Genomic DNA, 14,037 nt, shown 5'->3' on the forward strand with positions numbered 1-14,037 from the left:
GAATCATATTAAGTATGCATGTTAATGCATACTTAATATGATTCCTATTTTAAAAAATACAATGTATAATAAATAATAATACCAGTTCACAATTCTGTCCACCAAATCCCGTAGCACATTGACATGTATAACCTCCATAATTATCAAAACATGTTCCTCTATTAAGGCATGGATTATCTTCACATTCATTTATATTTATTTCACAATTTGGTCCAGTATATCTATGACCAAAAAAAATTAAATTTATCAATTACAAATAAAAGTTCTAACCTGTTTGCTGACATTTTAATATAAGTAGTAGAACAGATATAACAATGACATGGAAACATGCATGAAAACTTGTGAAAAATGTAAAAAGATGTTGATGAACATAAAACATGGTTTATGTTTCATTACACATGATTTTGTTCAATGTTTTTGCCAATTCACTCTCCATAAAAAAGGATGGTGCGATAAATAATGTTCATGAATTTAGTGTACTAACAAAAACAGAAACTTTTGCAATAAAAGCTTTAAAACTCCTGAACATTTTTAGTTGTTTTTTGAGTCATGATTTCTTAGCACAGCTCTAACCCCAATGTTTTCCTTTTCTATTCCCAAAACTCAAACATAATTTTAGATAAATCATTCATATTAAGAAGTATTAATAGTTAAATGAATGAATCATTTGAGAAGTATAAATCATTCAAACGAATGAAACATTCGTGTGCTGCACGCAACTGCCCAGCGCATCACTATTGATCTGCTCTGTGCTAATAGCAGCTAAATTAAAATGTGAGCACATACAACAAACAAACCCACACACCATCCTTTTTTATGGAGATGATATAAACAAAAAGAAAAAAGTAAAAGTTAAGTAAATTTACTTAATTTTTTTTTTCATTATTAATTACACTGATTGACACACTTCTCAACAATAAAAATTAATGTAAAGATATTTGTCTTCTTCCACATCAAAGCACATATTTTTAAAAAAATATTATTTGGAGAACTGTTCTGAAAATTTTTTATCACTTTGTATTGGTACAAATCATTAAATCACTTTTAGAGATACAAATGTAGAATTAAGAGAAACACACACACATAAAGTTTCAGCTACTTTATTTGTAATGGAAAAAATTGAGAAAGTTAGATATCAAGCAAAACTATACTACCCCTCTTATGGTACTCTATCAGTACCAAAAACTTAACTTTCATGCAAGTCAGTTAAATAATTTCAAAAAATCTAAAAGATCATGACAACAGGAACTTAAGTTATGATAATCTGTAATATATGATACTATAAGATATGATAATCTTCATATCTATTCAACTGGAATCCTTAAAACGTAGACAGTGTTCAAAAAGCAATGGTGTTTTATGATTTAATTTTACCAATCCAGGATGTGTTGATATTTAAGAATAATCTTAATTAATAACACAGAAATAACAAAGAGAAACAACAAATGGTGGATAGTAAAACTTAATTATCTCAAAAACCTTTCACAAACTTTTCATAACGAAAGGCAAATTATTAACTACTGAACTACCTTAGCATACATCAGAAACACTACAAGGTGAATGCTGTATTACAGATGTTTTAGAGAGAAGAGGTCAGCAGTTTATATCCCATTAAAGAGTTGGATAAGATTGAACAGACCAACCCACCTACAATTTATGTTGAAAAAAAGTAGATTAGATTATAAAAATTATACTTAAAAAATTTTATGAATAAAACAACAAATTTACCCTGAACGTCCACAAGAGCATGTATAATTATTTACCCCATCTTTACACGTGCCACCATTCTGACAAGGCATTGAATCACATTCGTCAATATTCGTTTCACAATCAGATCCAGAAAATCCTGAAATACCAAAAAATAATTGCTTGTAACTTTTAAACAATAATGACATAATAACTTGTAATTAATGCAATAATGATGTTTTGATTAATTCATGGATGCACAAAACAATAATGACCAGATAAAGAAAAATACTTTTACATACTTTATCAAATGAATAGTTTTTTCAAACAAGAACATGAGGAATATTTTATAATCTTGTGGTTCGGACATCTTCATGGTATAATTATTTCAGTAACACATTTATGAAACAGGATGAAATGTTGATTTAAGTAAAGAAATTAAATGTGTGATCAGCTGAAACTAAATCCAACTACTACTAAATAGGTAAGACATTATTCTTCAAAATTTCAAAAGTGAGAATCTCTTGAAAATGGTTTGTAAACTTTGTTATCTTTTTGATTATGTAGTTTATGAAGATTTTTTTTTAAATACTGAAGCAATTTTCACACAGTTATTGATGAATACTTATTTATCTACCTCTTAAAAAAGTTAAAATTTCAAATACATATAAATTTTTAGTAAACAATTACATAAAATAATTTTATACTAGACAAATAATCTTATTTTCATTTAATATATTATTTGCAATAATTAAAATCATTTAGAATAAAAAATTATTGTTCATATTATATTACACATTGCTCACAGTCTGTTTTCACAAGATTATTGAAAAAAAAAATCATTTTATGCTTATTTATGGTTTATATTATAGTGTAACATCTGTTATTTTAGAAATATTGAAATTTCATATTTGTAGAATCTTACAATCTCATAAAAAAGTCATTAAAATAAAATAAAAATTAAATATAAATCTAATAAAAATTATACACAATTCAACAAATGCTGGTTAGTATAATTCACATGAGTGTGTTATTGATTCTTTATACAGACTAGTAACAAAGTCCCTTTCCATGACATAATGTCAACTGATATTGTTGATAAATCTTGTTCATGAATTCTCTTAAGTCAACCAGAACAATATCTTCTAAACATTCCTCAGTCAAAATGTAAGAAATTCTGCATTTAAACCCTTTAAATCTGTTCATGTTAATGTGCTTTCTGACCGGGACATAACTTAAATGGAAACTTGTTACAAGCTCTTCTTAGGAGCTTCCCCAATGTTCAATCATGGAAATCAGTTTTCTTCTCCTACAAGTGTGCCATTAACCAGAGTAATAATCTCAGAAAGTGTATTTTTGGAGTAAAGAAAATCCTTACTTTTATAAGAAATCATACCCACTACCTGTAACATCCACACACACTCACCCACTACATGTAATGATGTGGCCAAGTATATCTGAAAGATATCTGATAAAACCACACTCTTTTGAAAGAAGTATTAACAGCATTTCAACCTTAAGATGCTTAAAAATTATTTTATTCCTCAACATCAATTGATTGATATGGAATGAACTGCCATTTTACAGCAAGATGTAGCTTAAACTCATTATGCTCGCTTGGTAAGAAACTTTTTAATAAACATTTTGAACGACTATGAAATAATATAGGCTTCAAAATTCAGAGGCCAGACTTAACAACCTTTAAGTACTCTCTCTAAGCATAATCAAAGAAAAGATCTTCCACTTGTGACCAAGGAACGTTAGTGAGCTGAAAACTGCTGTTAGAATCTGTTTTTATAACTTTGATACTTCGACACAGAAGAGAATATATAAATACACTTAGTGATTTATAAAACTGTGTGCAGACAATGGAAGAACACATGTATACATAATATGTAAAGTAAGTTTTATGTGTAAAAATAATACTAATGACAAAAACAATTCATGTCTATTTCTTTATAAACAAAGGAACTTTGTTATCACTCTTTACAATATCCAAAGAAAATTCAAGGTAAACTAAAATATTTTTTCTTAAACTGATCATTTTCCAGAAAGTTTCATTTTCAGTGATCTTTACGATAAACGTATAAGCAAAAATGTATTAAAAAAATTAATTCTTATTTGTGTTTGTCATTATGATTATACAAAGACAAATAAAAGCCATACAAAGGCAAGATTAAACTTTACCAAACCGAAAAATATATTAAAGCAAACCTAGGTGTTAATAATTATAAAAGATTAGGTTTCTTAATCTTCAATATGGTATTAAAAATGCAATGGAAGAAAACATTAATTTTTCTATAAAATGATTTTTCAAAGTTTGGAAAAGATTTTTTCAAAATTTCAAAGCTAAATTTCTCAAAAATGGTTGGTAAAATTTTGATAAAATCTTAATATATCTTTGTTTATGTACATTTATGAATATATTTTAGTCATGTTGTAGGATAACCTAATCTTTTTTTTAACAACAAAAATGATACTGAAAAAATAAAATAAAATAAGAAATACATTTGTTCTCTTCTTCAGTCTTACCAAATGAACCTTTTGGTTCATTTGAAATAGAGGTAACTGATAACAGTAACAGGTTACTGGTTGTTAATTTTTTTACAAAAATTATTTTTACTATTTATTTACTTAATACTATTAGTAAAAATTTTCTGTACCTGGTGGACACAAACATTCATATGCTATTCCTCCTTTAAGTAAACAAGTACCACCATTGTGACATGGATTGTTTTCACAAAGACTAGAACTAACTTTTATATCACATTTTTTACCTGTAAAAAATAATAAAAGTTTAAAAAACTAGCTAATCCTAGTCAAAATATAACAACTATAATGTAAAATAAATTTAGTAAACAAAATTCTCAAAATAATTTTTATGAAGCAACAAAATAGTTTTTAGTATGGTTTATGAAACAGTGAGAGGTTCCTTACGAACTGTATTGATTAATACATATTTAACTATTCACTGATCATAATAACATAACTACATACAACTACACATACTACAACATACACATAACTATGATCATACACATGCATATATTTTTTATATTTAATTTGTTGATTAACCATATAAGTAAGAAAAAACTTTTTTTTTCAATTATAAAAAGAAATAAGCTTTTTTTTTTGTCTTCAGTTCCAAGATGCAGCTCTCCAAGATTCCCGATCTAGAGCTAGTCTTTTCATTTCAGTATACCCTCAACATCCTACATCCCTAACAATTTGTTTTACATATTCCAAACGTGGCTTGCCTACACAATTTTTTCCTTCTACCTGTCCTTCCAATATTAAAGCGACTATTCCAGGATGCCTTAGTATGTGGCCTATAAATCTGTCTCTTCTTTTAACTATATTTTTCCAAATGCTTCTTTCTTCATCTATTTGCCGCAATACTTCTTCATTTGTCACTTTATCCACCCATCTGATTTTTAACATTCTCCTATAGCACCACATTTCAAAAGCTTCTAATCTTTTCTTCTCAGATACTCCGATTGTCCAAGTTTCACTTCCATATAAAGTGACACTCCAAACATACACTTTCAAAAATCTTTTCCTGACATTTAAATTAATTTTTGATGTAAACAAATTATATTTCTTACTGACGGCTCGTTTAGCTTGTGCTATTCGGTATTTTATATCGCTCCTGCTTCGTCCATCTTTAGTAATTCTACTTCCCAAATAACAAAATTCTTCTACCTCCATAATCTTTTCTCCTCCTATTTTCACATTCAGTGGTCCATCTTTGTTATTTCTACTACATTTCATTACTTTTGTTTTGTTCTTGTTTATTTTCATACGATAGTTCTTGCGTAGGACTTCATCTATTCCGTTCATTGTTTCTTCTAAATCCTTTTTACTTTCGAGTAGAATTACTATATCATCAGCAAATCGTAGCGTCTTTATCTTTTCACCTTGTACTGTTACTCCGAATCTAAATTGTTCTTTAACATCATTAACTGCTAATTCCATCTAAAGATTAAAAAGTAACGGAGATAGGGAACATCCTTGTCGGACTCCCTTTCAAATAATTGTCGGACTTCCCTTATGAAATAAGCATACATTTCATAAATATGATAAAGTATTTAATCATATCATATGGGTTAAGAAGTCAAAGAACAAAGTGGGTATATAGAAAAGGTTAACTTTAACTAACCTTTCTAACTGCACCTGAATCAGAAAGCAGGTATAAAGTATGTGATAATTAAAAGGGTTGATCTAGGAAAAAAGGTAGGGCTGCCTTTAACATTATATATATATATATATATATATATATATATGTTAAAGAAATGGTAAAAATTCTCTAAAAGAAAGTGCAAAAATCAATCTACAAGAAAGGAAAAGAGATTATCATATGGTTTGCAGTTGAAATGATTCTTTACTAAATGAAGTACAAGACATTACAAAGATCATCAAAATCAGAACTGAACAAGTAGAACATATACAGGTACTTAGGTACCACTCACTTTAACAGAAGATTGTAGAACTGAAAAAAAGGCAAGACTAAGGAAGCAATAAATAAAAAAAGAAAAGTTATTATGTGTACTTTTCTACAGGTATGAAAACATGGAAATTAAGAAAAAGAAAAGGTGAAGGCATTTGAAATGTGAACATGAAGTAAATTAAATAGGCAGAAAGAATGAAAAATGAAGAAATAATGAAGGGAAAGAATGAGAATAGAAGCTTAAAAGATAAATATATTTATACAAATGAAAAAAAATCTAGAATTCCAACAATCTCAATATTTAAAAACTATTTCTAAATATAAATCTAACTTTACTAAAAAGTACAATAATAACAAAAATTTTTGTACATTTTGATTGCAGGAATCTAAGCAATTTACTGGGAAAAAATACCATTGTTAAGAATACAGAAAAGACAATTTTAAAAAAATTTTCTGATTGTTATATTAGTGATGAATACTGCTTCTACAATGATAGACAATAAAACTAATAAAATTAGATGTAGTTAAAAAAAAAACAATGATTACTTGAAGCACATTTATTTCTCACTTCATAAAAAAAACTATTAATTATGAAACATACATTTTAAGAATTTTGTTGCACAAAAATACTAAAAGGAAGGATTATTATAAAAACAATACTTTCCAGGATTTCTATGGAAGTTAATTGAAAATTATGTTTAACCTTAAATTATTTATTTTTTTTAAGAAAAATAAAGTTCTAAATTAATTTTTTAAACCAGAAAAAATAATAAATATTTGCAAAGATTCAGTCATTTGTAAAGTACACTGAACATATCTTATATAATGAAAAATAAGTAACAATATTTTGGGATATTTTAATAAAAACAATTGGAAAAAAGTTTAAAAAATGAAATTCTCCTCCAATATATATAATAAAAACTATTTCCAACTTAATAAGGCTCATTGAGAATGGTAAAAAAAAAGTTTAAAATTTGTATATAAAAAAATTATTAGCAAGTTTTAAAAATGAATACATTTCTTTACAATTTTTTTATACTCTTGTAGCACCTTCTTAATACATGCCAATAATAGTACATTTATTGATTACTGGACAGCCGTATTATCAATGCTAGCTGTAATAATACATACCTGTGAACTGATGACCGCAATCACAATTAAAATCACCCATAGATGTCTCTCTGCAGGGTCTATCATTGTGGCATGGGTTGGGTTCACAAAGAGGGCCTAATAAAAAAGAAGAAAAAACAAAAAAAAGTTTATATTTATTATTTCACTCACAATTCATAATAAAATAATTTTTTACAAAGTAAATGATAATAATACTATATGTAACATACAGAATTATTTTCCTATCAGCAAAATAATCAGATACATCAGTAAAAAGATTAAGAAACTGAACTGCAATAATGATATTGAAGACAGGGAAATATATATATATTATTGGAATATATATATATACAGATATTAAACTGTGTCAAAAATATCTTACTATGTTTGAGAATAATCAAGATTTATCTCATTGCCTGCTACACCAAAAATCTACGGTATGATTCCTGGCAACGGTTTCAAAAATGTATAACAAGCCAACCTAATGATCTGTTTGTTGTTGATGCTGTTTGAAAATAACAAAAAGTAATTTCCTAAGAAAGAATTCAATCTGAAAATTCAACAACAAAAAGGTAATTTAATTAATTATTTAGCAAAATCTACTAGTTTAACATTTTCAAAAGTAGGAGAAAGTGTGCAGTAATAAATATGAAAAATTATCAAAAAAATATTTATGAACAATAAATGTGACTATAAAATTCTTGTATTAATTTTAACTGAAAAATATTTTTTTTTAGTTTTCAATATTTTTATAAAATAAAATGAACCAATTATTGGATTCTTCAGAAAAGTTTGAAATATTAATACAACACTATAACTTTGCAAATTTAAAACTCACATAATTTTCATGTTCTATTTTAGAATTTTAAGATTTTCCCCTATCCAAAATAAATTAAATAATATTTAGGTCGGTTTACAATAAACCTAATATGTAAAGCAGTTTTAAATTAATTATCATGATATATATAACTAAGTCTGTGATAACTTTCTAGATCAAAAGAAACTGATACAATCAATAGTTTCTACAGTACAGTATATAATAAATAATATGGTGGGGATGTATATACTACTATATCATAATAATTCTGAAATTACTAACAAAAATCTCAGTGACATTAAAATGATAAAGAATTTTAAAATAAAATATTTAATAAAATTTTGCAGAAGAAAGATTTTAATTCATTAACACAATAAAATATAGATTTAACTTGTTTTAAAAGCATCAACACAGTATTTTTAAATATTTTATTATAAAATTAAGTAAAGATAAAAACTATTAAATAGATGATAAAACAAAGGTCATACTATAAAGTACAAGTGTTTTCAATAAAAGGATCAAATAACTGATCAATAAAATAAAATAACAAAAGAGAATAATATGTTACAATAATATCAGTAATGAAGGAAATTCTTAAATGAATAAAATTATATAAATATTAGCATTTTTAAGTGACAAAATGGTGCAGCTTAACCATGCAAAATTGTAAGGTACTATTCTAATTGCATTAACCATCTCTTCGTATGATTAAGAATGAACATGGAAGAAACTACAGTATTTTTTATTGTAGTGTGGTATAAATGAACTAAATCTGAATCGCACATATAAACAATTTTCTATTATTATTTGCACATAACTGCAGCAGATGACCAGCCAGTAAATAGATCAACTAGATCTGCTTAACCAGAGAAAGAAATACACTAAAAAAGTAGTAACAGGAGACGTTCCCACAAACAAACTGTGTTTGAAAAGAGCAAATGTGAAGGAGCAGTTCACCTTCCCTGCAAAGCAAGACAACAGAGTTCCGTGGCAATTTTCACACAATCCAAATGATGCTGTTGTTCTTAATTTAAATTTTATAAAGGCTTGAATAAGATTATGTGTTGAACATTTAATTTACTACTGTAATCCCTTAGTGGGAATAGAAACAGCTGAAGAAAGAACTACTGTTTGTCAATGGACTATAGTTGTCATGACAACTGTATTAACATGCGATGTTGAACGTTGGTACTTTTCATTTACTATGTACAGTACTAAATGTTGGACATTTAGAAGTGGTGGAAGATCTGGAAATCCTTCTTTGGTTGTAATCAATCATTAAAGCTTAGTCGCGCTTAGTACTTGACAAAAGTGACATCGGCTCCGCTCCGTCAGTGAATGTATCTAACAAGTGTAACAACCAACAGTTAATCATTATTTTTCCTTTAATGTGTCTTGTAGTTTAATGAGCTTTAGTGTTATTAAAAACTGTTTATTTTATAAATCAATTATCTATCATTTTCATACCGGTCCAAGAGATTGTACCAGCTCTAGAATTAATCCTTATTCAGTCCACTATTTCCAAATTAAGATAAATTTTCTATCTACATGGTATCATCCTATCTATCATTAAACCCATCATTATGTTCAATGTCCACAAATTTTTCTAGATTAAAAAATTAAAGGTATTGAAGAATGAGTATGAAGTCGGGAAAACTGATGCATTTAAAAAATTTACAAATTTTGGGGAAAATATAAGCCATACACAGTATTATAAATGGTTTAACAATTTCAAATTAGGTAGATTAATATAACTGAGGATAATGAAAAATCTGCACATCCATCAACAACAAAGAAAAGTGATTAAATTAAAAAAATTGTGCTACTATTAAAATCCCCTACTTGTTTGTGAACTGTTAAAAGTAGTAATTTGTAAAAATTGATGTTGCCTGATCTTGTCTTAAAAATTGAAAACGCAATAAAATGGGCTGTTGAACAAGAAATGAAAAGAAAAAATTACTGTTGTCTCTTGGAAGGTTTTGGATTTTGACTGATCTAAAATAATAATATAATTTTCAAAAAACAATGAAAACATTTGAAAATTATCATACCAGACATTGAGATGTGGATGAATGTTTCTCATGTGAAAACCAAAGCGCAATCATCACACTGGGTAAGATATTAACTAGTCCTTTTCAGATGTCAAAATCATGTTGATAATATTTTTTTAAATGGAAGAATATCATTCATCAGAAATAAATTAAAAGGTCAATAAAGAAGCTGATTTAACAGTACTGCAGCATTTGAGAGAACCAGTAAGCTAGAATTGGCTGTACATATGGTCCAATAATTCATAAATCTAGAATCATGACACTAAATCCACATACATTGTTTCTTAATAATTTTGTACCAAAACATGCCTTTATTCTCTGGCTACCCTACACTCCTGACTTTAGTTCTAAAGACTTTACCTTGATTACAAAATTAAAATTGAACTTGTAAGGCTGCCAATCTTAGACAATAGCAGAGATTAAAGAACATATGAAATCAATGTATAATTTCATGAAAAGAGTTCCAAAAGGTACACAAACAGCGAAAAGATGGTGGAGAAGTGCAAGTAAGTGCAAGGGAGTGCTTTAAAGGATATAAACCAGAATAATATCTCAACAAATAAGGTTTGTTTTTAATTAAAGTTTAGTTTCTTTATAGGCAGCCCTTGTATATAAATGATTCTGTCGTAGACAATGAATTACACTAATGATAGACACAGCTTGCAAATCTTTATAATTGATTGCTCCGTTTCATAATACATATGAAAAGAGTATGATGGGATAATAGAAACCTGATCCTTTCTTTCCTGTATAGATACCTTGGAATTTAAATCAATAGTTTTTTGGTGCCATCTACCAATTCTAGGGAATGTAGTAACTTATAGACAAACCACTTCCCTAAGAGTAACTTAGTGGAATGGCAACTCTTTCTGGTGGGTGGTGGAATAGATTTGTTTGGCTCCATTTTTGTGGTTTGTACAAAGATCCAAAAAATATCTCAGATGCCAACTGGTAAAGCCAAATTTCTCATAATGAAATCAAAGTAACTTTTTCCATTGCCCATTCACTACAAATATACTACTAATTCTATGTTCATTAGATTCATATTAAACAAGAATACAGACCTAGAAAATATAAGTTTTAACTTAAAAATAGCTTTTATTATTAAATAATAAAAGTTGTTTTTATTGTTAATAAAATTAATAAAGCTGTAACCTCAGCTTCTGAGGTTACAGGAGGGCATGAAATTTTCATGTCCCCTGTAATTTCTGAACTTTTCCACACAAAATTCTTAGTTGAATTTTTTTTTGTTTAAATTTTTTTATTTATGTTTACTAAACATAATTCCAGTAAACTGAGCAGAGATTTCTCAATATTGCAACCAATTTTTTCTCAAATAAAAGTTACTTCCTTCAATACTAAAATTACAGTACTTCAAAGTTTTGGAGGAATATTCAGCTATTCAAAAAATAAACAAACATGCATAACATAATGCTGAAATGAATAAATGGGTAAACATTGTGTCAAATGTATTCAATAAAAATTTTTAAAAAAAGTTTATTTTTAAAAAAAAACTAAACTTTTAAAAGGTAAAAGGTAAAAGGTTTTCAAGCAAAAATTACTTTAACAAAATAATTTGTCATTTTTCAACTTGAGCAGAATTTTGTAAATTTCACAAGTTTTCAATCTGGAGTCAACAATTAATTACTTACATTCATTTTTTTAATTTATTCACCAAAATTCAAAGATAGAGTACAAAATAACAGAACTTTTTTGACAAACTTAATTTCTTTTTATGCATTTTAAGCATGAATCAGTGGTGGCATTCAGACAGTTTATAAGTAAAGGATAATCTAATAAAATAAAAAATCTAGTGATTCAAAAAAAATGAAAACACAAGGTGAATTACACATAAAGTTCTAAAAGGTCAGATGATTTATGTCAAGAATAATGAAATTAGAGTTGCTAGAGTAACCCTGATTACCTAATATTTTTCAATGAAAATAAAAGGTATTTTGGAAGGTTGCTTAACTATTAATTTATTGTAAGATGGTAAATGTCCAATTAATGATTAAATGAAGGTAGAACTGAGTTATAAAAGTGTTATAATGTTTACAAACTTAAAAATAAAGGATCTCAAAATTTAGTGAATGACCACTTTTTAAAAAAGCTGGCAAAAAAGTTGTTATACTTTCCTGGCATTGGTTACTTGTTCTTTTATAGTGAAAAAATACTGATACATGAAAATTGATGTTTTCAAACTTTAATCAGCTCCCCCTCACAATATTGCCTGTAAATTATTTTTTTTGGTGGCACTTGCACCACTATTACTACACCTAGGAAGGCAAAAAAAAATTTGGTTAAGAAATTTGCAATAAATAAAAGGTAGCTTTTTTGATTTTTAGGGAAGGGGGAATTTTGGGGAAAGATTTTTATCAACAATTTGGCCCATATACACTAGCTTCTGTGTCAAATTTCAACAAAATTAGTTAATCCAGTCAAAAGTTATTAAGCTTCAAACATGCCAACACATGTACATAAACTTAACATATTTTGCTGAATATGTATGTACGAACATTACCCCATACTTTTTTTGTTTTTTGGGGTCCCTGGGTCATGAAACCTCAAGAGATGCAAAAAAACCCATATCCCATTTTCTGAATGATTACCATCCATACTTTCTTTATTGCAGTATAGCTCTAGAGTTATGATTCCAGGAAAGTAAAAGTTGATATATTTAATTTATACAACACCCAGCTGCACTTACAAGTTGAATATTGTATTTGCTGCATCTTAAAGATTAATCACAGTAACAAATATTTAAACATTATCACACATTGTGTATTTTATAATAAAGGCCTATTTACAATCCTTTGTTCAAAAATTCCCCTTTTCTATTTTGTATATTTAAAAAAAAATGTTCAGACATAAATTTGCTTTTATAACCCTGCTCAATAGTAATGGTTGTTTGAACTTACGCATATGTTTTATGAATAATACTTTATCACTAATTTAAATTAATGATTGGACTAATAATAAATTAGTCACTGGACTAATGATATTTCTTTGCAGATAAGTAATTCTGTAATGATCATTAAGTACACAGTATTATCAGGTAACAAGAAGTCACCAACAGTTATTTACTTTTAAATTTTAGTAGTAAATATAATACAAATGTAATATATAGATGTCTATTTATTTGCTCGTATACTTTTGATGCACTCATTATAACTCGTTATAAAATCTTTGAATGCCACCACTAATGATAAAAGAAATTAATTTAAAACAAAATGAAGAGCTGAAAGTCAGTCATAAAAAATTAACATAAAAATAACAATATTTAAGTTCATGCTGAAGAAAAGGCCAAATTTTCAGATCGACATACCCATATCAATTTCGCAGTTGTTTCCCTTGTAGCGTGGGGCGCAGTGGCATTGATACCTGTCGGCCCTCGAGATGCAGGTTCCGTGCATCATGCATGGCTGATGTGAGCAGTAGTCGACCTTTGTGCCTGCACATGTCACATGCAACTACTACGTGCTACCATACCAAGACCATAATTTACCATGACAATTATTATCAAAACTTTATTATAAAAATGTTCATCTCATCAACTTTTTTTATCTTTATTCACAATTTTACAACTAATTTTTAATAATTCAAAATACCTCAACTATTTTAACAGCTCACAATCATCATTGATTTAAAATTTCATAATTTAAAAATTTAACATTAAATTAAATTTAAAAAAATTGTAGAAATTTTAATTTAAAAAAATTTATAATGAAAATTTCAATTTTTTTCTGTAAAAAACATAAACATGCTTTGTAGAAAAGGAAAAACAAAGACTACAATTCTTATAAATAAATTGCACAATGCGACTGAATATACTATATTTAAATTTGCAATAAATTTTAAGCTACTCAATGTAAAAATTATGTTAATTTTTCTCTCTAGGTTACACAATAACAATCGATAATGAAGAT

At 27.3% G+C, this 14,037-nt stretch overlaps 1 protein-coding gene across 2 annotated transcripts in view; it reads right to left on the reverse strand.

Moving 5' to 3' along the window:
* The window catches only part of crb (cell polarity complex component crumbs), a 332,998-nt gene that overhangs the window by 98,525 nt on the left and 220,436 nt on the right, over positions 1 to 14,037 (reverse strand). For both annotated transcript variants that reach the window (XM_075371826.1, XM_075371827.1), the window contains exons 4-8: positions 13,437 to 13,562; positions 7,265 to 7,360; positions 4,350 to 4,463; positions 1,729 to 1,846; positions 83 to 221 (exon numbers count right to left, since the gene is read on the reverse strand). In XM_075371826.1, coding sequence (XP_075227941.1) covers positions 83 to 221; positions 1,729 to 1,846; positions 4,350 to 4,463; positions 7,265 to 7,360; positions 13,437 to 13,562 — 593 coding nt within the window. The remainder of the gene's footprint in view (positions 1 to 82; positions 222 to 1,728; positions 1,847 to 4,349; positions 4,464 to 7,264; positions 7,361 to 13,436; positions 13,563 to 14,037) is intronic.

This window comes from Lycorma delicatula, chromosome 7 (assembly GCF_047948215.1).
Source record: "Lycorma delicatula isolate Av1 chromosome 7, ASM4794821v1, whole genome shotgun sequence".
Classification (NCBI taxonomy): Eukaryota; Metazoa; Arthropoda; class Insecta; order Hemiptera; family Fulgoridae; genus Lycorma; species Lycorma delicatula.